The sequence below is a fragment of the Dasypus novemcinctus genome, chromosome 4, assembly GCF_030445035.2.
Source record: "Dasypus novemcinctus isolate mDasNov1 chromosome 4, mDasNov1.1.hap2, whole genome shotgun sequence".
Taxonomy (NCBI): domain Eukaryota; kingdom Metazoa; phylum Chordata; class Mammalia; order Cingulata; family Dasypodidae; genus Dasypus; species Dasypus novemcinctus.
Genome location: NC_080676.1, coordinates 43633541 through 43657947, shown reverse-complemented (window position 1 = coordinate 43657947; position 24407 = coordinate 43633541). Strand labels below are relative to the sequence as shown.

General features: G+C 39.3%; 1 protein-coding gene across 2 annotated transcripts in view; it reads left to right on the top strand.

Annotated features, from left to right (window-relative positions):
- The first annotated feature begins 1378 nt into the window (after nucleotides 1–1378).
- The window catches only part of LOC101412484 (solute carrier family 2, facilitated glucose transporter member 2-like), a 30221-nt gene continuing 7192 nt past the window's right edge, over nucleotides 1379–24407 (top strand). For both annotated transcript variants that reach the window (XM_058295274.2, XM_058295275.2), the window contains exons 1-8: nucleotides 1379–1703; nucleotides 8028–8120; nucleotides 11505–11764; nucleotides 16527–16651; nucleotides 18937–19052; nucleotides 19965–20127; nucleotides 20852–21039; nucleotides 23902–24006. In XM_058295274.2, coding sequence (XP_058151257.1) covers nucleotides 1689–1703; nucleotides 8028–8120; nucleotides 11505–11764; nucleotides 16527–16651; nucleotides 18937–19052; nucleotides 19965–20127; nucleotides 20852–21039; nucleotides 23902–24006 — 1065 coding nt within the window. In that variant the 5' untranslated portion in view covers nucleotides 1379–1688. The remainder of the gene's footprint in view (nucleotides 1704–8027; nucleotides 8121–11504; nucleotides 11765–16526; nucleotides 16652–18936; nucleotides 19053–19964; nucleotides 20128–20851; nucleotides 21040–23901; nucleotides 24007–24407) is intronic.

The window sequence follows — 24407 nt, the reverse complement described above, 5'->3', positions numbered from 1 at the left end:
TCGGGAAACGGACTTTGGCCCAGTGGTTAGGGCGTCCGTCTACCACATGGGAGGCCCGCGGTTCAAGCCCCGGGCCTCCTTGACCCGCGTGGAGCTGGCCCATGCGCAGTGCTGATGCGCGCAAGGAGTGCCGTGCCACACAGGGGTGTCCCCTGCGTAGGGGAGCCCCACGCGCAAGGAGTGCACCCATAAGGAGAGCCGCCCAGCGAAGGAGGGAGCAGCCTGCCGAGGAATGGCGCCGCCCACACTTCCCGTGCCGCTGACGACAACAGAAGCGGACAGAGAAACAAGACGCAGCAAAAAGACACAGAAAACAGACAACCAGGAGAGGGAAGGGGAATTAAATAAATAAATAAATCTTAAAAAAAAAAAAATGTTTCATGACAGTGCAAGATATCAGTGGTAGTGTTTAAGAGTCCTATATGATGTTATGCATGTTTAATTTGTTAATTCACAACTTTCACTATACACTTATTATTCATATACATTTACGTACAAGTGATAGTGATATACTTGAATAAATTTTTTAAAGGGAAAATACTGGGGGAAAAAAATACAATTGCCTTCTTCAGGGGACTGGAACCTTCTGATGTTCTCTTGCACTCTTGGTTGAGGCCGGTTTGAAGGCATTTGATTTGGTTCTCCAGAGATGCTTTTGCACTTTACCCACAACTGACCCAATCAGAGAGGAATGCATTCTGCTGAGGTAGCTGGGTTTTTCCTCCCCATTTTGGGAAGGAAATGAATTTTTAAAACAGGAGAGGGAATCTTGTCTGCCCTAAGAAGCTATCAGCACTTGAGCTGTTGGCATCCACTAACTAATAAGATTAATAAAAGATAAACAGAATGTGACCTGAGGAGTTTAATGTATGAAACCAAAAGAACAAGCACAAAGGTGATTCAATTATGTCCAGCGTTGGTTTCTGGGTGATTTGGGCGCTGGCGCACCTCCCCGAGTTCCCCCACCCCAGCAGCAAAGCGCGAAAAGCCTGGCAGAGTCCCAATGCCAGGAAACGCCCAGACACCCAATTGCAACCCAGACCCGCACTCCTCGGGTGGGCGCTAAGGCAAACTCTCCCGCGACGCTGAAATCCGACATCGGTTCTCCGAGGCCTAACTCAACCAATTCAGTGTGACTGAATCTCTCCTCCCCGCACGGGAGGTAAAGTTGCAGCCCATCCCTAAATAATGCTCTGACACTCACTTTTCAGCAAGAGCAGCACTGGAGAAAGAGTCGCTAAATCCGAGAAGCCGGTCGCGGCGGCTCAAGGTCCCACCCCCGTTAGTGAGTGGCAGCTGGCTCTCCCAATGGGAGAGGAGAACAGCTCCTGGCGGCGCTGTGCACCGGATGGCATCAAGCTCGCGAAGTTAAAGACTCACCCGCCCCACGCCTCTCTTAAGGCCAATAACACTGCTCAGAGGGAAGGTTCAAAAGCTAAGCAGAGATAAACAGTAACGTTTATGACGGCGGGATAAAGACCCTTTCCCACAGAATGCCATGCCTTTGTGAAATGATTATAAGGAATCGTCCCTTGAATATAGACTGCTGTGACTGTTGGGCGAGCGCTTCTCCTGCCGAAAGTGAGAGGAGAGCAGAAAGTGCAAGAAAGTCAAAGTGGCTACCCCTATGCTTGTAGCACCACGCTCTACAGGACCTGGAAGTAAGAGGAGGACTCCCACCCCATAAAATGACAGGCGATAAGGTAAAGCAGCATTGTGTTCATTTTGAAACTGGCTTTGTGAAAATGAATAAATTTTTCATGTCAGTGAATATACAGAGTATTCTTGGGATATTGGGTGTAGTGATCATAGGTAAAAAGCTTCTATTTGTCTAGCCAATTGATAGTTCATTTCGCTGTTAAAAGCTGGGTTTGAAAGATGTTTGCTGTTTTCTAACTAGCCTCCATAACTTTTTCTCAAGTGAATCTGTGTAACCATATTACTTAAGTTGAGCAAACAAACAAAAAATCTGATAATTGTGAATCTAATTGTGACAACTATTCTGGGATCTTCAAAGATTTCAATGTATTAGAGACAAAAGAGATGGAAGTACTGCTCTAAATTAAAGGAGACTAAGAAGACCTGACAATTAAGTGCAATGATCTTGCTTTGAAACATGGAAGGAGGAAGAAAGAAGCTAGAAGGAACAGTTGGAAAATTTTGAAAATTGGATGGATATTAGATAACGTTATTGTGCCAATACTATGTTCATAAACTATAGTGAAATTCCCTTATGCTGCTTTAGAAATTGTGTGGTTGTGTGGTAGGACTTTTCTGGAGATAATTGTCAAAGAGTGGAACTCATGAAGAATGAGATCTGATGGGAAGTGCAGTATTTCTTAGCTTTGTGAATCTACCCAGAACTTGAAAGAAATGGGCTAAGCACTGGGCTGAGGGGCTGAAGACCTGGGTTCTCATTCTGAATATGCTAAGTAATGTGCTGTGTGCTGGAGACAGGCAGCTTGCCTGTGGGGACCTGTTGCTTTAACTGAAAAATGAAGGGATTGTACTAAGATCTGCCCTCAAGGACCCTTTAAGGTTGAAAACTCTATGATTCAGTGCACCCCTGGTCTTTTCCACAGTTGAGTACAAATTCATCTTTGGTTTAGCTTTTCCCAGCACACGGTTTAGAGAAGAAGGGTATAAGCTTCTCCTACCTGGTAAACCAGTACTGCTGAAAATTTACTAGTGGGGGTTTAAGAACATCCACTCTGGGTTCCAGTACTAGAGTATTTGCTATTTACTAGCTGTGTGGTGTTGGGAATGCCACTAAACCCTTTCTGAGACTTGTAAAATGGAGCTAATTTGATGTACTTCCTAGTGTTCTTGTGAAAATCACTGATGATGTGTGAAAGGCTGATGTGGTAGACATCAACAGCTGTATAAGCATTATTTAGAACCTGCAACTAATGAGATGATGCTGTGACTGAAGATGCAATTGTTTTATAGCCCTTTCACTGTTTATTGGCAGGTCACATTTTAAATTTTACTTAGGCTTTACAATATCCCCATGTGTTACCTATTAATATACCTAATTTACAGGCAAAGAAAACTGAGGCTCAGAGAAGATAGGGGCCTGCCTGGGACTCACCTATGCTTTATGCCTCTTGAGTCAACTTCTATTTATCTTATGAAACCCATTTGGCTTCCAAAACATAAATTAAATATCACATTTTGTTTTAAGGTTGAGCCACTTGCCTAATCTATCCCCCCATATTTGCCCAGCAGCATATTTTGTAATTGGATATGGAATCTAGTTTCTCCACCTTAAAATTATTAAGCTCTAAATCACATGGTCTTTTAAAAGTACAGACATCATAGTCTGTGAAATGATTAAGAGAAAAGATTTGAAGATCTGCCACTTACTAGCTGTGTGGCCTTTGGACAAGTCACTTAACCTTTCCATATCAGTTTCCCAACAAGTGAAATGATGGTTATAATCCTTACCTACAAGGCTGTGGAGAGAAGTGGGTGAGTTAATAGAAGCAAACCACTTAGAACCTGACCCTGGAGAGAGTAAGATCCTAAATCCTCACTGTTATCATTAGCTATTATGCACTATACTTGTCTCAACCACTTGGACACTAATTAGATTGAATGGCAGTGGGTCAACAGAGTTTACTCACACTTAGTCATTTTCAGAAACTTCCCCTCTCATAAACAAAACCTTACTCTGACCTATCTAATGCCAAAGCAACATAGGAGGTTTGACTATGAAGATCAGTGTTTTTCATTTCACAATGTTGGAGAAAGAAAGGTGGGAAGCAAGGAGACAGTTTACTTGCAGTTCAGAGAGGAAAATTAAACCTGAAAAGAGAGGTAAAGGGGAAAAAAAAAGCAAAAAGTAAATGCAATCATATAGTCCCAAGCCTCAGATATTTGGGATAATCACATTACTTGACATTTCTAAGAAATTCAAGAGACCTGCTTAGAGTTGTAGAGAACATCTCTTGCTATTTACCTGGCCAGCTAGAGGAGATATCTTTCTTGAGGGATTAAAATGGGGGACTGCAGGCTCTGGTGGACAGCACCAGTGTTAACTCTGAAAAGAAGTCAGAACAGTGACTCTAACACACTCCTGGGTCTCTGCACATTTCAAAACTTTCCTAGTTCTTTATAGATTTTTTTGTTATCCCTATGACACACGGGTTCTTAACAAGGGCTCCATAAGGTTGAACTGAAATTCATAAAAAACCACCTTATTCTTGTGGGGACATGTTGGTGTGGGTGTGAAAATTTATTAAATAATGCACAGTATAGTGTGGACTTAGTAAGAGGTCCCTGGTTTTCACCTGACTAGTAAAGGGGTTGCTGGAACAAAAATGGTAAGAGCCCCTGCTTTCACATAAGAATTGATCATGGAGGAAGTTCCAGGATTTCTATAGGAGGGACTTAGCAAGAACCATCTGGTTGGAAGAGAATAAGGTGGGAGCTTCAGAGTACATCTGTCTTTGAAAATTAACTTTTATTTTTATCAAAATAATGTAAGGACAGCTAACACTGTTGTGACTGAGATTGTGCATTTCGTGCATAAAGCAGGAGGCTGATGGAGATTATGGGGAAGCAAATCTACTGCAGGTACCACCTTCACCCCCAATTCCCATTTCTGTAGCCCAACATTGGTGTGGTCACTGGTGGGATTCTTAAAATGGGATAAAAAGAACTATATTATTATCTGATAAGGAAAGTGGCAGAGAGCCAGAACTTACACACACAAAAAGACAACCAGGGATGGAGTAGGACGTAGCAGGTACTAAGTGACAAAATATAAGAAGACTCTCTGCCACAAGGAAGAAGAGGAGATAGAGGAAGGAGAATGGGCAGGTGTGTCATGGCCCTGGGCTTGGTGGTGGGAGGGCCCTAAGGTCCTATTATAGCTCAACCACAGATGAACAGTTGAGTAGGTTTTACACCCTCAGGTTTTCTCTCTGAGACATTCAAAAGATTTCTATGGGTAGGAGAAGGGGAAAAAGATTTGTGAAGTGGGTGGTGGGAAAAAGCACTTGGGATTTGTAGGTTTCAGTGATTTGACTTCAGCATCACAATGGACAAAATTATATAGATATATGCAGTAAAAATTTTTCCCAAAATTGGAAAGATTATGTTCCTAGGTTTTTAAATGTTCTAGAATTTTGAACATCTGTTTTTGACCAATCAAGGTTGCAGAAGAACCTAGTAGTTGAAAGTATAGTCTCTGGATTCAAGTCATTACTCGACAGTTTACTAGCAGTGAAACCTTAACCTAACTAGTCATCCATAAAATGGAGATAGTACTGGTGAATAATGATCCTCCAAGGATTTCCACACCCTGGTCCTCAAAACCCAGGAACAGATCACCCTACATGACAAAGGAGACTTTGCACATGTGATTAACATTTAAGGCCTTGACATGGGGAAGTTATCCCAGATTATTGGGGAGACCCGATCTACTCACACAAGTCCTTAAAAGGAGAGGTACTCTCCCTGCTGTAGTCAGGATCAGAGATGAGAGGGGAGAAGGACTTGACCTGCCCATTGCTACTATGAAAATGGAAGAAAGATGCCATTAGTCAAGGAATGCAGTGATTTCTAGAGCTGAGAATGGCCCTCAGTTTACAGCCAAGAAGTGTTAATAGATGGGGACCTTGGTCCTACATCCACAAGGAACTGAATTCTACTCTCAACCCAAATTCTCCTCCAGAGGCTCCAGAAAGGAGCACAGCCTGCTGACATCTTGATTTTAGTCCACTGAGACCCATACCAGACTTCAGACCTTCAGCATGTAAGATAATAAATTTGCATTGTTTAAGCCATCAGGTTTTTGATAGATTGTTATGTTAGCAATAGAACACAAATACAAAGACTAGATGAGATTATCCACGTAAATCACTGAACAGGATGCCTGACATGTTGTAGTAAATGTAAATAATCAATATTGGGCCCTGAAGCTGTGTTTGCCCTGCACCAAACATCAGATTATCCACAACAAAGAACTGGGGAGGGGTAGCTGATGGAGATTATGAGAGAGGTGGGTTAAGCCCTGACAAGGCTGTTACTATTTCCATCACTGCTTTGAATAGGATGAAGTTTTCTATTTGAAAACAGCATGAGAAGAAGAAGGATTTGAAGACAAACCTCCAACCAAATGAATAGAACCCCATCCTGGCTTTGGATGTCTGAGCCACTGAGTTTTAGATATCTACTTATAATTTATAAGATAATTGAAAGATCTCTGGTGATCACATACACCATACATAAGAAAGAAAGAGAGAAATGTGCTTGTATATTATATATATTGTTTATATTTATTTATACATAAACATATGTATATATACATTTTGGGGTTATATATATATATATATATATATATAATATCATATCACCATATCATATCATACATTGTTTTACTCAGCTCTTGAGTTCTTTCTTTCAGGGAAGGAAGTTGTTGAGAGGGGTAGTCTGCATAGGTACTATCAGTAAGTAATTATGAAGTAGCAGAAAGATTGCAACTTTGTAAACCTACATATTCTTAATCCCTGCTCTTCAAGCAGATTCTGGTTTTAGAACCATTTGGCTACACATCTTCAGAGGCTCTGTCATGTGGTTCTGTGATAATACTTTGTTGATGATGATGCTTTGAAATTTCTGATTTCTTTCTTGATTGGGGAATGAGGGGTTCTGGTTAAGAAGCCATTCTATATGATGGAGTTGGGGGAATTACATCCATCCCCCAACTCCAAGAAAAACTGGAGCTGCTACAGATGAAGGGGCTTAGGTCACACTAGAGGAAAGAATGGCTACTGGAATCTAGACTGATATGAGCTATTTGTTCATTCATTTATTCAACAAAGTTCTGACTTTATACCATACTCTTTAATTTTTAAATTATGTAATTATGTTTGAAATATTTTCCTTATAAAATGTCTAATAATAGAAAGAGAAAAATACCATTTCACCCTCCTTTTCCAATCTCATATTCCTCTCCTAATGTCATTATCTTGCTAGTTGTTCTTTAAGAAAATTTTCTCTTAATTATATACATATATGCACATATCAAAAAATACTCGTGTTTAAGCCTTCTTTTTAATAAAAAATTGAGATTATACAACCTCCTTTGCAACTTAACAAGTCAGTGCATAACAATCACTTTATCATTTTTAACTGCTACATAGTGTTCTATACCATGGTGGGTTTCAATATTTTTAAGCATTTTTCTATGGATTGACATTTAGGTTATTCCCATATTTTTTATATTGCCAAAAAAACTTGCTGCACTGAATATCCTTTTAAGTGCCCCTCTGTACCCATGATAGGATTTCTCTAGGATGATAAGAATGGTCTTTGCAGAGTTGAAGGGGATGAGGGCTCTTACCTTTTCGACATTGTTTTACTGTAGCTACATGGAATGGGGGTGAGAGTGGGTATAATTTCCCTTAACCCAGAAATATAGGTTCAATCTGCTAAAACTGTAGGTGCAAATCTTGTACTATATCCATCCCTGGGTGTTGATGTGGATGTATAAATGATGATCAGTGAATATTGTAGAAGTACTGAAGCATTTTTCTACAATAGCAATGCCCAGGGGAGCTTCCTGCTCTTTGATAACTGATTTCTCATTTGCTATGACTGTTTTTACCTTTGAACTTTCCTTTGGTCAGCATCAATTCTAGTTCCCAGGCCTGATTTTGAATGCTTTAAAAAAATATATGCATATATTTCCATATCTATATGGAAAGGATGTTTTGTTCCATATATACATATATACATACATATATATATATATAAATAAAGGATGTTTGGTTTCTTGCCTGGAACAAGCTGTCTCTGACTTTTTTCAGTGTTAGTAATGTAGGGGAAATGATGGATGGCTCTCAAGTACTCGTGTGATGGCTCTCACCAGCTGGAAGCACAGGGCATACTGTAAATGAGTAGTGACAATACAGAATCAGCCTGTGGAGCCTGTAAAAAGTGCAAGCTGCAGACCGAAAGCAGGATGGGCAACTGAAATAGTCTGGGTGTTTTCCTGCCCTGTGTTTCAATCCTCACAGATCACTGGGACCTTGGCTTTTGCTGTCTTCACTGCGGTGCTGAGTTCCTTCAAGTGTGGATATGACCTTTATGTGGTCAACGCACCTCGAGAGGCAAGTGAAACACTTAAGTTCTTTGGGGCAACTGCAGTCAGTGACAGAAAGATTTCACCTGTTCTTTGGACAAGGAGATTAGTGTGCCCACAAGGGGGACACCAGGTAGTCTTGGCCTTCTGTCAGGTAAGATGTGCATGTCTCCGAAGCTGATAACTTTGCCTTGACTCCTTAGTCAACATTCCTCACAGGAGAAGAAGGGGGTTTAATAAGTAATTCTTAAGCTGATTCCACTATCTGCTGAGCTCACAGAATACTCCAGTCAGAAAACCGTGTGCCCAGGGAGGTTTAAAGAAAAGGAGAGAGTTCATTGCAGCATTTATTCAGAGGTCCCAATCATTACGGATGAAAAACTCCAGGGAATAAGGGGAAATGAGAGAAAGATGTATTTCCTTCAGTGCACAAACATTTATTAGACACCTATCTACTATGCACCAGGTGCTTTAAGATACACTTCCTCCATTTCTATCCTTCCAACAAAATTACTTTTCCTATTCCCAGTCCAGATGAAAACCTTTAGGAGACCTAACACTAGAAAGGTTAGAGTTCTTTATCCCCATTCCCGTCTCCCTTAGGAAATTCAAAGCAAAATAGTATAAACCTTCAGAAGAATATTCAAAAAGTCCAACAAAGTTTGGATTTCCTTCATGATGGCTATTTGGATGGTTATTATTTAAAAGTAATTCAAATCATTTCTAAAAATTTTCTCAAGTACTTTGTGTACCACGACTGTCAAGTCTAATGGATAGACAGGAGAGGAATGTGATTTTTCTCAGCGTCCACATCTACAAGCCAGGGGAACCTGGAGTTCATTCCCCTCTGCTCTAATTCTATCAGAGCCTTGAGGGCAAGACTGCTACCTTATTCCTCTTCCTATCACCGGTGCCAAAACACAATTAACGTCATATAAAAAGAACTTAATGTAGTGTTTAGTGAATGAGGAGGGTATAAGCACTTGTCGGGTGCCTCCTATGAATCTGTCATTGCCCCACCTGCTCCTCATACAGCATTAGACTCCAAGGAAAGGTGTAAGATCCTGCAGCATGTGAGTGTTCAAAATGTGTGCTGGCAATAGACTATTACCTGAAAAGGGTTGTTCTTTGGGCCAAAACCTGTGCCTCAGGTATCACCATGAGAGCAGCAGGCCTTGCCAAGCCTGAGAGGACAGGAGAATAGTGCTGGAGGGTCAGGAGACCTGGACAGCATCTTTCTTCTGTGGGTGATGATGGATATTTGACAATATTGTAGGCTGCCTGAAGTTTGGTTCAACTTCACCATACTAGACTTAACAGAGTCTTTTCTCTTTTGTTGAAAGTCCTTTTCACATCCTTGGCTAAACTAACCTCTCCAGTCCCAGAGAGAAAACCAGGCTAAGGGCTCCCCATTCCTTCCATCCAAGCCCAGAGCCAGAGTGGAAAACAGAAATCCCCCCACTGGCATCAGAACAGTGCTTTCCTATGGCTCATTCCCTTTGTGTATTTAAAGAGCTGCTTAAATACGTTTAGTAAGAATGGTCATTCAGGCCCTTTATTTTTTTATTAGCTGAAGGACATTTGGAATTATGTTAAGGTACTTTAAAGTAACACTTTTTTATCATTATAAAATAAAACATGCCTATTGCATAAATTATAAGAACACCATAATTCTACCATGAAGAGAAAATGCTGAGAACACCTTAGAGAATTTCTTCTAGCCCTTGTTTATGCATATTATTCATATGGGGCATCCTTCTAATGAGCCGAATATCTTTGTCAGGCTTCTTTCATCATAACAGGATGTCAGGTCTCCCCCTCACTAGGTTGACTTTAGTACAAAGGACTTTGCACAGCCTACAAGAGCTATATTCCAGGTACTTGTGGGATAGTACCAGCTCAGGTCACTGCCACTGAATAGTGACCAAATCACCACTGAGAGGAATGACACAGGAGGAAGATGGCCCAAAGGACACGCTGTTTCTCAGTTATGCTTTGGTATGATGTTATCCTCTATGAACACATTGTAAAATATGGCTCCCTGAAACTTAGTTTCGAACACTCTTCTTCCTTTTACACATTGAACTCTATGAGGACCCATAGGAGAAAGTTTCTTCAGGGCCAGTACCTTGTCAAGGTACATTGCGTGATTTTAATCTTTGGAATTCATCAACCATGTACTTGATGGTTTTCCCTGCTTTGCACCGGCTGTTAGAAAATTCATTGCTAAGTGTGTGTCTCACTTTGAGCAAGGATTTGGTAGCCAGCATACGAATTTTGTATACCAACTTCATTCCTGGCCTCATCTTAAATTGCCCAATCTTTTTTCTTGTATGCTTTTTTATACTTTTGTTAAAAATATTTACATAACCAATTTAAAACGTTTGGTGCAGAAGTCAAGCTAGTGTGAAAATGTGTCTATTTTTAGCCTGCAGAATATTTCCATTTTGAATCAATGCCAGCATGTAAACATTGGAGAATTTTATATAACCATTCGTATTTCTGGCTTCTGCTAAAAAATTAAAGTTCATGCAACACTAGTCTCACATTTTCACCTATTAGATGGGACAAGTGCTCTCCTGTTTCACAATCCTTATTACTCCCTATTAATCTCTATTTTTTCCCTCTAGTCATCAGGGTACTTCTTGCCTCCTTCACTTATTTGTTCCTGCCTTGTATCAGTCTGCCAAAGGGTGCCAATGCAATGTACCAGAAATCTGTTGGTATTATAAAGGATGTTTATTTGGGTAAAATGCTTATAGTCCCAAGGCTGTGGACATTCCAACGCAAGGTACTATAAGAGCTACTTTCTCACCAAACTCAGCTGCCACTTGCTGAAGCAAGATGAGAGGCGATCTCTGTGAGGGTTCAGCCTTCCCTCTGGGTATCCTCACGCTAAGCGGTAGGCTGTCAGAGGACTCATTTCTTTCTAGGTCTTCTATATCAGTTTCAACTGTTCTGTTCTCTTCTCAAGGTCAGCGCACACTGTCAGGTGAAAGACTCATTTCTCTGCAAAGCCTCATGATCAAAAATGACAGAGCTCTCTCTGTTCCCCTATGTCTTCTTGAGTGAGTGTCCATTTTATATCAGACCCAGCAAGGGACAGACACTCAACCTGAGTCAAGTCCTCTGACAGTCCAATCTAGTTTAGGAATATAATTTTTCTCTTTTTTTGGATTCATAAAATAATCTCAAATTGTCACATGCCTGGTTCCCATTGCCACTAAATCTCCGACAACTGTTTTATATATATGGTCATCTGTAAATAAAATTATCCATGTTTATATGGGTATAACACATAATTGGGATGACCCCATTTGAATACCTAACAAATGTTTTAAAGGAAAAACAAACAAAAACAGTATATCTGGCATGTTTAAAATATTGGAGTTATTTTTCTTTATTTCCTCAGGTAATAAAATCCCATTATAGACGTGTGTTGACCTCACTGGATGACCAAAAGGCCACCAACGAATATACTCTCAACAGCACAGAGGACGTGCCCACAGTCCCACACCCAGTGGACCCCATTCCAACCCCTTGGGCCGAGGAAGAGAGTATGGAGTTTGCTCACCTGATCACCATACTCTGGTCCCTGTCTGTATACAGCTTTGCAATTGGTGGAATGATTGCATCATTATTTGGTGGGTTGCTTGGGGAGAAGTTTGGAAGGTAGGAAAATTTCGTAAATAAGCATTAAACACAGAAACTTTAATATATTGCTTTTATTAGACTTTGTTTAGAAAGATAAGCTCTTTCCTTTTGTGGGATAGTTTTAGAGTTGTTTGTCCAATTCATGACCTATAATGCAGGTCCATGTTAGATCAGGTCAATGGAGAAAGTTGTTGCAACAATCTAGTTAACTGTGGAGGTATTTACAGCAAAAGTAGGTTTGGTGTATAGTTCTAGATAAGTGCTTTGATTCTCTGCTTTGTAAGTTATAAACCATGATAGGAAACCACTGCACAAATGTTTAAGTCAGGAACTCAACAGAAGAGTCAAGATTGGAATTTTTAATTTGGGAGTCCACTATTTGCTTTAACAAATCACTCCATTTCTCAATCGCCCAATTTTTCATTTTCAAATGACAATTTAGCATTTTGATCAGCCAAGACCTTGGGTCCTTTCAATATCCCAAACTCACAGTTGCTCAGTGAATTTAGTATGGAGGGTCTAGCTGCTACTACTGCTATCCCAAAGCCCCAACCAGGGATGAAGCAGTGGTGTCATTTCTCAACCCTGGTTTCTATTAGGTGTTTTGGATGAAAAGCTCAGTGGAACTCTTTTACCCTGAAGTATCACTTAATCAAGACATACTAAAAGACATAGGGATTTCAGCCCTATAGAGAGAGGAAATAAAATCAGAAAATCAAATAATTATTGCTTTCTTTAGATTCATTTCCTGCTCATTGAGCTCAGGTTTTCTGTACTAATTACATTTTTTCTGAATGTAAGAACAATATAGGTGAGATATGGAAAATTTAGAAAAACACAAAGGTGTAAATAACAATCTAGGCAACTAGCTTAATAATTCTGGATTACAATTCATTTACCAATTGCAGTACAAATTATAATTTTTATCTCTCTAGTTGTTAAAATTCTGATAACTTCTTACTCTTGTATCAGAGCTTTTACATAATAAGACTATAAGAAGTTTTCTTAAATAAAGTGTATCATGGTAACCCAAATTTTATTCTCATTCTTTTATGAAAGTGACTTTCCTCTACCATAAAAGAAAATGATCATTTTCTCACATATTTACCAACTTAATGGTGTTTAGTCAAACTTTAAATCAGAATCAATAAATACAGAGTTCTTAAACATCAATTTCCATTTGTACCAATCTCTCATAAGCAGTGAATGGGGACTTTTCTAGAGTATGAATAAAGAAAATTAAATTAAGCAAAATTAAATTAATTTTTAAAATATGGACAAACCAAATCTTTTAGAAGTTACTGATATTTTATACTTCTTCCCAACCCTGAAGATAAAGCTGAAACCATTGTTTACCCTCATTTAGAAATGAAATTTTGACAGGTGCAGTAATTTATCTTAGAACATTTCATTAGTGTCCTAATCTTGGAGCCAGGATGCAGGTTCTCTTAAACCTTAGGGTTTAGCATCATAATAATCAGACACCAAAACAATGTCAAACGGCCATTTATCTAGTGGTCTACGGTAAACTATAAGTGAAGCTTCTTCCAGTTCCCAGCAGAAAAATGATCCTCCTTGAAAAACAGCCCTAAAATACAAAATTTCAAATTTCAAATTAAGTAAAAAGAGTTCAAACTATCCCATAAAATATTTTTTTTTCCTGGGGAGAATCACTAAAAGATGACATGATTTTTTCCTTATTGCCAGGGTCATTTCTCTACCAGTTAAAAATAAATAAGTAAAAATGTATTCCTTCCATTATTGCTAAAGGAAGTCTTTGTTTGCACTTACGTAATAGTACATAATGTCTATAGCCAATATTTTATTGTTTCAGTTTTGCAAGTTCAGTTTTTCCAGGGGCTGTGTGCTTACAATATAAAAACCACATATGAACAGAACATGGTCTGGGCAACCCACATGTGAGTCAAGGAAGGCATACATAACTTTCCTTTAAGTACACGTTTCATGCTTTTTTATAAAAAATGGTAGAAATTTAATGGAACTGATGAAAATGATGCATTACACTTTGGTTTCACACAGAACAGGTCCTAGTGCTATCACTTAGTATGAAAATGAGCAAGTTGTTTGGAGTCTCTAAAACATTTTCCCGCATCTACAATGTGAGAAAAAATAATACCTCTATTTCCCCTGCCTTAAGGTAGTTGGTAATTGTTTACCATTCATTTCCATCAAATGGTTTGTATTGGTTTCTTATTGTTGCTTTAACAAATAACCTCAAATTCAATGGCTCAAACCTCACAAGTTACTGTCTTACACCTCTGGAGGTCAGAAGTTGAAATCAGGCTACCATCAACGTGTCAGTAGGGCTGGACCCTTCTGGAGGCTCTGAGGGGAGAATGTCTGTCATCATTCCTTGCCTTTTTCCAGCTTCTTGTGGGCACCTCTATTCCTTATTTTGTGGTCCGTTCTTCCATCTTCAAAGTGCACCACTCCAGTCTCTACTTCTGTCATCAAGTCACTTTCTCTTCTGCAGTAGTATTTCCCTCTGCCTCCCTCTTAAAAGTTTACTTGTGATTATTTCATTGTGCCTACCTGTATAGTCTAGGTTAATCTCAAAATATCCTTAACTTAATCAGATTTGTAAAATCCCTTTTGCCATATTCACAGTGTCTGGAAATTAGAAGTGCGTTTTGCAGCCTACCACCTGGTTTTTGTAAAATCATTGCTGTATGAGATTATATAATTTTAATCTTTTTTTTTTTTTTTTGAGGTACCAGTGCCAGGAATTGAATCCAGGACCTCATATGCACTTCAGGTGTGGGAAGCAGGCACTCAACCACTTGAGCTACATCTGTTTTCCTCTCTATTTTTAAAAAATTCTGGTGCTAACTATAGCTGCTTAGAAAAAGTTCACCCAGCAATGTTTGAAACATTGAACCCTATTTGTTTCTGAGGTGCTAAAACAAGTAATATACAATGGGTTGTATCAACAACAGGAATTTATTGGCCCATGGTTTCAGATGTCAGAAGGCTTGCATCCTCCTGAATCTGCATGTTCTGGCTGTCCGACAATCTTGGGGCTCCTTGGCTTTTCCATCACACAGCAATGCTCATGGTGGTGTCATCTCCATTCTTTTCTGGGTTCTCTTAACTTCCAGCTCCTGGCTGCTCCCCGTGGCTCCTGCCCTGTGTCCAATTTTCTTGCTTATAAGGACTTCAGCCATATTGGATAAGGCCCACTCTTGCTCAGTCTGGGCAAAAACTAAATACCAATTTGTGTTATCATTATAATAACTAATAACATCTTCAGTGGTCCTATTTATAAATGGGTTCATATCCACAAGACCAGGGGTTGGAACCTGAACATGCTTTTTTTGGAACATGATTTAATCCTAACAAGAGCATAAAAATGAGGTGTTTACCTTTCTTCATGAAGCGAACATTTCCACACTTACCACTCGAATTCTTTTACTGGCCTTAATAAAATCTAGTATCATCTACTTAATTTATAGAAGGTTTTTGTGTATCTCACTTTCCTATCAAAGAAATAAAGCATAACATGCTTGCAAATGCTTTTCAATTTTCATATGCTGAATTTTGAAATTGATTTTTTTTTTTACTAAGACCTGTTTTATTTTATAGTCGGTTGAAATTATTCATAGATCCTGGGAATATGCTGGCATACAACATAAATAATTCTCTACAATAAGGCTTAAAGTAAAAGTATGTTTTAATTTAATTCTCACGAAAGGAAAATTAACATTGAAAGTTCATCTCATCTACATGTAAAAACCTGTACCATTAAAAAAATGACAAAGAAACTAGGAATCTCAGATTACAACTATAGAATTTAATTTAGCTATCACTAAAGAAGTATTATCTAAAGCAATCAACTTGTGACAAGCTTAATTAGTAACTGTCTTAGTCAGCCAAAGGGGTGCTGATGCAAAGTACCGGAAATATGTTGGCTTTTTTAGGGTGTTTATTTGGGGTAAAAGCATGCATTTACATGGCCCTAAAGAGTCCAGCTCAAGGCTGTTTTCTCACCAAATTCTGTTGCCACATGTTGAAGCAAGATGGTGGGTAATCTCTGCCTGGTTTCTTGGGCCTTACCAGCTGCTCTGGTCTCTTCACAAGTTTAGCTGTAAACTATCAGTTGAATGGCTGTTTCTCTTTCCAGGGACACAGGATCAAAGGTGACAAAGTTCTCTCCTGTGGTATCTATGGAGTTCTCTCTCTTCCTATCTCTCCAGGATCAAAACTGACAAAGCTCTCTCTCTTCTTCTGTCTGTCTTCTTGAGTGCATGCTGGTTAATAGCAGCCCATAATGAGGTGGGGACTTAACCTGTGTTACACCCTACTGACTGGAGGAATCAAAGCCCTAATCTTAACATAATTTAATCAAAGACATCTCAGCTGAATCAAATACAATCAAAGGGTATCATGCCAAGAGGAAAAGACCAGTTTACAAACATAATCCTTCTTTTTTGGAATGCATAAATAATATCAAACTGCCACAGTAACTGTTTGAAAGAATGTCTGAAGTGTTAAACTAGTCATTACCAGTACTGAATTGTCTCTATGCAAAGGTAAAGGGCAAGCTTGTGTAACCAAGATTCTCCCATCATCAATATGCTTTTTTGTATAAGCTTTAGTTCATAGTTAAGTCAAAGTAGAGCTGTGGTTTAAAGTTCTTTAACTACTTTTTACAGTAAAATTAAAATCGTTGCTCAAGTTAATATCTCAGCATACTCTGAAAGTAAGCACATTTATCAAGTTTTAGTGCTGAATTTATAATCGTTGCTTTTTCAAATTTCAGAATCAAAGCTTTGTGGGTAGCTAACTGTCTTGCGTTAGTTGGAGCTCTCTTGATGGGGCTTTCGAAACTGGGACCTTCTCACATTCTTATCATTTCAGGAAGAGTCGTATCAGGACTCTATTGTGGTAAGTCTCTCACACACACACATCTTTGTGTGAGATAATCTAAAATAAGATGTGGTAACATGCAAGAATTATGTTTTCTGAGCCTAAAGTGGTGTCACAAAAGAGAAAGGTAATAGAACAAAGTCAAAGTCCTGCGTTGGGGTGGTAGGGATCAGTAAATGGGAATTGTGATGCTATGTTCTTGTCCCTGGCTGTGACCCCATTGCTAAATGTACGCTATCAGATGAATTACTTAACTCTGGCTTTCAGTTTCCTCCTCACTTAAATGAAGATGGTAATAACATATACCTAATGGAGTCCTTGTGAGAATGCATGTAAAGTGTTCAAGATAGAATCAGACATACAGTGAGGGTTCAAGAGATGCTAGCTGTTATTACTCCTGATTGGCAGTGAATGGGAGAAGACCGCTACATCCAGAACCCCAAACTCTGCCCTTCAGGTCTACCTGGATACTTGTGCTTCTGTACCTCTTTCCTGGCAAGACCTTGACACCCTGGGCCCTTCTGTCAGTCCATCTTCCCTGACCCTGTCTGATTTCACACGTGGCTGGGTGAAGTGGTAAAGTCGTGGTAACTGAAGGGAGAGAGAATCAGGAACGAGCAGATAGATAATTACTGACCAGAAGCTCAGGGTGGAGGAAGATGGCTCCTCTGTGAATTTCACATCAGAATAGCAGGAATCATTCATTCTTGGAAACAGCTTTTCAAACTTCCCAAAGCAACGGATCGACAGAGGCTTGAGCAGGAGGGTCACTCAGCTCTAAAGCCAATCACCAAATCTTTAACCTCTAATGGCAAGGAAGCCTGATTCTGACTGCTCTGGGCTGAGGTTTTAACCCATAATCCTAAACTGTAGCAGCCTTTCAAAGTACTAATATCCATGGGTCATGCTTAGTGCCCAATCTCCACCAACAAGCACACACACACTCAACACACACACACTATTTTATGCAGTCTTATTTGTACATAGGTGTGACCTCTGGCTTTGTGAGTGTGCATGCTTGTGTGTATTGTTGTTGGGGAGTACAAAATTTCACATTACATATTTATAACACTTTAACCTGTAGAACAGAAGTGTTGTAAGTATTCAGTTGAAGCACAAGTCTAAAATATCCTGAAGTTAATAACTTAATTAAATGTCTTTTCATATTGTCAGTGTTAATACAAATCACTGAAGGTCAGGGTAGCTTTACAAGGTGAAAAATCAGCACATACAGAGAGAGCTTTGGGTTCATAGTGAATCAATTCTGGCACTGTCTCTGTCTCTTTCTGTCTGGACCTTTGATAAATTAACTCAGAACCTTGGTTTCCTTCCTGAAAGATTCAGATAATAGCACATAACACAGAGACCATCCATTTCCCTTGATAGGCAGTCTGTAGGAGGCATTCTCCAAAAAATCTTATTTTAAATTTCTTAAGAAAATGCGGAATAATGAATTCACCCTTGACTTATTGATAGTCTCTGACCTTTTAATGCAATCAGCAAAATGGCTGAGCACTCCATTTCCAATATGACTGATTATATCTGCATTTAAGAAAGCTACAGAAGGCAGAAGTGACTAGCATGTTTCAATTTTTTTTTTTTTTTTTGTATTCCTTTAATCAACAAAAGACCTTCCTCAAATAAAATCTATTCTGAAGTCTATATTTGGTAAGAATAAGAAGGAGTTGGGTTGCTCTGGGTGAAGTGATTGGGGGAAAGGATCTCCAGAGTCCCTGGTTCCTTGACCTCTTCCCATCTATCTACACCCCACCACCCCCTAACAGTGGTCTTGAGGCACCACCACATTGTGCAAACTCAAATAGAGCCTGTAGTTCTCATGCCAAGGCTCTATTGCTCTGTGACCTCGGACAAGTCATTTCCCACCTCTCTCAAGTAAAAAGGTTAGTCTACATATTTTCTAATTCCCTTTAATCTCATGGGTTTAGATTAAGAATGTTATCAAAGCATTCTTAAGTCTCTTTTCTGAAGACAATCTAATGTATTATGATCTAAACTAAATAGTATTTAAATAGACTTTAGCTAATTAAGACAATGTTGTGAAGGATTACCAAATCCATGACTAACCATTTCTTTCTATTCACATTTCCAACAACAACTTCATTTCGGGTCTTACCAACAATATATTTTTTTTGGATAATGCTTCCATGGCCAGACACAAGAGCTTTTCCTTCCAATGGATTCAGGGGGATTTCTGGTCAGGATATTGATTGGATTTACAGAAAGTCATTATTACTGAGATAGTACTGGTTGTACTTTAACCTTTATGTTCTTGTTTCATGCAGGGATTATATCAGTCCTGGTTCCAATGTACATTAGTGAAATTGCTCCCACCTCTCTCAGGGGTGCTCTTGGCACCTTCCACCAGCTGGCCATCGTCACAGGCATTCTTATTAGTCAGGTAAAAAGACCTCATCCCCTAATTCATCTGTCCTCTCCCTCTCTGTCTGCTCTCACTGGATCAGCCCAAAGAGAAAAACCAAATCCACCAGTGGTGGTGAAGGTGATGTGGAGACACAGGCTTTTTGTTCAAAGCTAAATTTTTACCACTCCCCACTTTTCTCCTTGGAGTTGTGGAGTGGGCGCTGGACCTGACCTGATGAGCCTCCAGCCAGTCTTGAATTTCTGGAACTATTTGTTTGAGAATTAAAATATTCTATTCAGATTTCAAGGAATAGGAAATTTCAATGTTTGGCACCAGGATATTCTTTGTTTTCAGAATCATAACTGGAAATCTAATATGTACATATGGCCAGAGCAGCTCTTGTTTAGCTCCTGGGGGCCTGCAGCCCTACTAGCCCCTCGTCTCACAGGGACTCCATGGAACTCAGCCCTGGGCTCCTCAGGGGCAGTCTGTGAGCCATGGAGTAGGGACCACAAAGCTGGTTCTCAGCAGAGTCATTGTCCTTGAATGAATCCCATTCTGTCTAAGTTCTCAGAAAGAATTCATAAACAAAGGTCCAAAATTATTCATGATTTTAATATAGCATTATTCCATCTCATTGCCTGGAGAACACAGTTGTGCATTTCTTTCAATATCAAATATATTTTTAAAAGTTTGTTTGATTCCCATCTTAAATATCCCAGTGGAATTGGTAAAATTATTTTCATTTAATAGGTGAGCTGTTTGTAAAACACATAAATCTAATTTAGTTAAGGTTAGGTACATTAGTAAAAGTGTCTATCTTGTTCATACCTGAACCAAGATTTTAGGAAATATTATTGAATAGCCTAGGTGCTTCTTCAACAATTTGTTGTAAAGGGCAGCCCCAAAGTGCTTTGCAGTTGATATGCTTCTTACCTACCATTTCAGATTCTGGGCCTCCACTTTGTCCTTGGCAATCAGGATCTGTGGCACGTCTTGCTTGGCCTATCTGTGGTGCCAGTTGTCCTACAGTCTCTGTTGCTCTTCTTCTGTCCAGAAAGCCCCAGATACCTTTATATCAAGGTGGATGAGGAAGTCAAAGCGAGAGACAGTAAGTATGGGAGTTGTTTTTTTTCCTACCTATTGTTTTAGAATTTTCAGCTTATGTAAAAAAGTTCAGGAATGGTTGCTCTTGAAATTGGTAGCAACACCTTTCAAATGAAAGCAGTAGGTTACATGGAGAAGAGTATGTAAAATCACTTTAATGTGATTGCTCCATGTTATTCTTTTTTTACTGTTTTTATTACTTTAGTTTTTTCAAGGTTAAAGAACAAATCTTTTGCAACAGTTTGAAATGAAAGGAGACCTTTTAGAGTTTGACTTTGAAAAAGCAAAATGTTAGAAGTTGTCAGGTTTGAACATTATTTTTTAAAAGTGAGAAGACTTGTTTTTCTTAACAAAGGACAAAACAAGGTTAAAGTACAACGCCATGCCATTTTTTGCCATTTTGCACTCATAAGCATTTACTCCAGCCCAAACCAGAGACCTACATGGAAGATATTGGACATAGTCAGACGTTTCTAAAACACTCTTCCAACTTTGTACTTCTTAGAGAATAAGGATCATAGTTTTCTTTGCCTTGGAATGAAACCAAATCTGCTTTTTGTTGATATTAACCAAAGAGCAAAATTTAATTGAACAAAAAGTAATTTCCAACACCCATGCTATTAAGTGTTCAAAAGGGCCAACAGACCTCTAGCTCTTTTATCAACAAAATAAAATAGTTTATTTTTTTTTAAACTGTGTTGATTCAATGTGATCGTTTTTGGGGACAGGCTTGAAAAGACTCAGAGGATCTGATGATGTCACCAAAGACATGAATGATATGAGAAGAGAAAAGGAAGACACATCATGTGAGCAGGAAGTCTCCATAATTAAACTCTTCACCAATTCCAGCTATCGGAAGCCCGTTCTAGTAGCAGTGATGCTCCACATGAATCAGCAATTTTATGGAACCAATGTCGTAAGTTTAAGAACTCCCTCTAACTCTTCAGAGCAAAGTAAAATTAGGCAGAGGAGGTAAAAGGTAGAAGTTAAGCAGTTAAAAGACATTTTAAAATGTTGACATCACATGTCTTACTAAACAAATATGTATTAAGCATGCATTAATTTTCTTTGTCTTGCTTCAGTTTTTAAAAAATGTCTAAAATCAATGGTATTATATATACATTAAGATGAAGGGGAGAAAAGGGCAGAAGATAAATAAATAAATAAATATAAACAGAGGGGAGCAGATGTGACTCAAGCAATTGAGTGCCTGCCTCCCACATGGGAGGTCCCAGGTTCTGTCTCTGGTACCTCCAAAAAGCAAACAAACAAACAACAATCAAACAAGCTAAAAACCAACTCAGGGGAGCTGAAGTGGCTCATTGGTTGAGCACTGGCTTCCCACATACAAAGTCCAAGTTTCAGTCCACAGCCCGAGTACCTAAAGAAAAAAAAAAATCAACATCTAAAAACTCAGAATTATAAGGGGCTTAGAGAATTGAGTATCAAATTTAGGACTTCTGATAACGAGGGCAAAAAGAATTCTATGCCTCACAATGCACTACTTAAAGGCAGTATACCAAATAGGCAGGTATAAAGCTCAAGCCATCCAACAAATTTTGTACCATTTGGGGAGATGGTACACATAATATACAAGAGTGAACTGACATGATCATGGTAAGTAAAGGTAGATAAGGCATGATTGAAAAGCATCCTGAAAAATAAAGTAGCTAGCTTTCTGGTTTTCAGTTGAAACCCCTACATTATATAGACTAGAATGTTTCTGCTGACTATTAGGAACAGGAAAAAATTGTAAGCATTTGTTAAGTAACTAGATAAAAGATATTACTCATCCCTTTTCATTGATGTTAAAATGTGATTCAGCTTCTGCCATAGTGTACTGGGCCAATCTGAGTTCCACAAGGGACACTTTGAGGGAGAATGAGAGATGGGCAGAGATTTGGGGGAGGCAAAGAAAGTAATTCCCATCAGTTCAAGAAATAGGAGCCGAGAACCTCACTGTACAAGCCAGATACTGCTCTGCTATAATATCTGTCCTCCTTTAAGGGGACTGTGATATTCAATTTTGTCTAATAACTCTACATAACTTTGGGACTCAGAGACCAAAATGGTGCCTTTTGTCTCTACTCTGCCTCAATATACAATAGTTTCTATGAACCTCTCTGCCTTCTGTTCTAGTACAGTGCCTGACTTAGAGAGGCATCCAGGAAATGTTGACGCCGAGGTTGATGGGAAGCCTAAAAAATGGCGGGATAGTTCACTGCGTGCCGTCAGCCACTACTCACTGAACACGTAGTCTGTGCAGTCCTCCTGTACCACCCTGTCTGCAAGAAAAGGTGTCAGCAACAGGACATGTTACTTGGGAAAGACAGTTAGACCGAATGACTTAAATGACTATTATAAACATAATGAAATAATAAGTCTCTTAGGGAGGATGTGAACCAGGTTTCTCTATCTCCACTGAGACTAATGGAATACATTGGATTAAATGTGATAGCATCCAGAACTCTTGCACATGTTGGTGAGAACATAAAATTGACACTTCCTGGGAAAACTGTTTGACAGTATCTACCAAAGATGAGTGCATACACATGCTGTGGCCCAGTAATTCTATTCCTAGATACAAATATGTTTTTACTTAACCAAAAGAATTGTACTAAATGTCCATAACAACTTTATTCTTAATCTCTCACAGTGGCAGCTACCCACATGTGCATAAATAGTAGAATTGGTAAATAAATTGTGGTATATCAATACCATACAAGACTATATACCAATGATAATGATCAGTTTAAAATCCATGCAATGATATGGATGATTTTTACAAAAGTAATGTTCAAGAGAAGTAAAACACAAAATAAAACATGTATAAAGTACAAGACTAAGCAAAATTTAACTATGATGTTAGAAGTGCGATTATAGTGTGCTACACACAATGGGTTGAAGGATATATATGGGTTCTAGAGGGTTGTAAATTTTTTTCTTCATCTCTGTGCTGATTACATGGGTGTGTACAGTTTGTGAAAATTAATTGAGATTTACAATTCCAATATGTGCATTTTTACATGTATGTTAGACTTGAACAAAAAGTTTAAACAATTGAAAATTATAAGAGAAAGAAAATGCAGTAGCAGAGTTTTCTGGTAAATAAGAGACTTTATTTTTTAAAGATTTATTTATTTCTCCCCACCTCACCCCCGTTCCCTCCATTGTCTTCTCTCTGTGCCCATTTGCTGTGTGTCTGCTTGTATTCTCATTAGGCAGCTCTGGGAACTGATTCTGGGACCTTCCAGAGTGGGAGAGAGGCAATTACTCTCTTGCACCAATTCAGCTCCCCTGTTCTGCTTCATCTTCTTATTTTCCCCTCTGTGTCTTTCGTTGCATCATCTTGCTGCGCCAGCTCTCTGTGTCAGCTGGCACTTCTGTGCAGGACAGCTTTCCCATGCAAGGCAGCATTCCCACACAGGGCGGCACTCCTGTGTGGAGCCACATTCCTGCATGGGCCGGTACTCCATGTGGGCCATATCACTGCATAGGCCAGCTTGCATTCACCAGGAGGCCCTGGGCATCGAACCCTGGACCTCCTATATGGTAGAAGGGAGCCCAATTGGTTGAGCCACATCCATTTCCCAGAAAAGAAAAGACTTTTAAGCAATCAGAAAGTGTTGAATACTGAAGAAAGACTGTGGATTCTCCTTTCCTGGAAGGAATGAGTGGACAAAAATCTCTGAAGTTCTAGGTACCTAAAATATTTCTTACTTTAAGGCCATATGTAGTAGGTTCCTTGATTAAGGCTAAACTGTTTTTTACTTTTCAGAGTTTTTACTACTCAACCCCCGTTTTTGAGAGCGCTGGAATCAGTCATCCTGATTATGCAATGATTGGACTTGGTATTGTCAACGTAGTTTTCACTGTTGTCTCTGTGAGTAGTCTAGATAATTATTTCAGTTGTCCCCTGTCCAAAAAAAGGGGTAAACTTGTGATTGCAAGAGGGCTCAATGATTTTTCTCCATGTGCACTGGGTGTGTACAACCAAGAGGTTATGAGAAGAAGTTCTAATTGTGATAACCCAGCCACACTTGTGAATAAGTCCTGTTATGATTAGGCATAACTGAGAAGGTAGACACTGCTTTTCCTGTCTGTTGGGATGTAATTTAGTCACTGGCTTGTGAATTAAGAACTCACGTGGGGGGAAACGGACTTTGGCCCAGTGGTTAGGGCGTCAGTCTACCACATGTGGGGGGAAACGGACTTTGGCCCAGTGGTTAGGGCGTCCGTCTACCACATGGGAGGTCCGCGGTTCAAACCCCGGGCCTCCTTGAC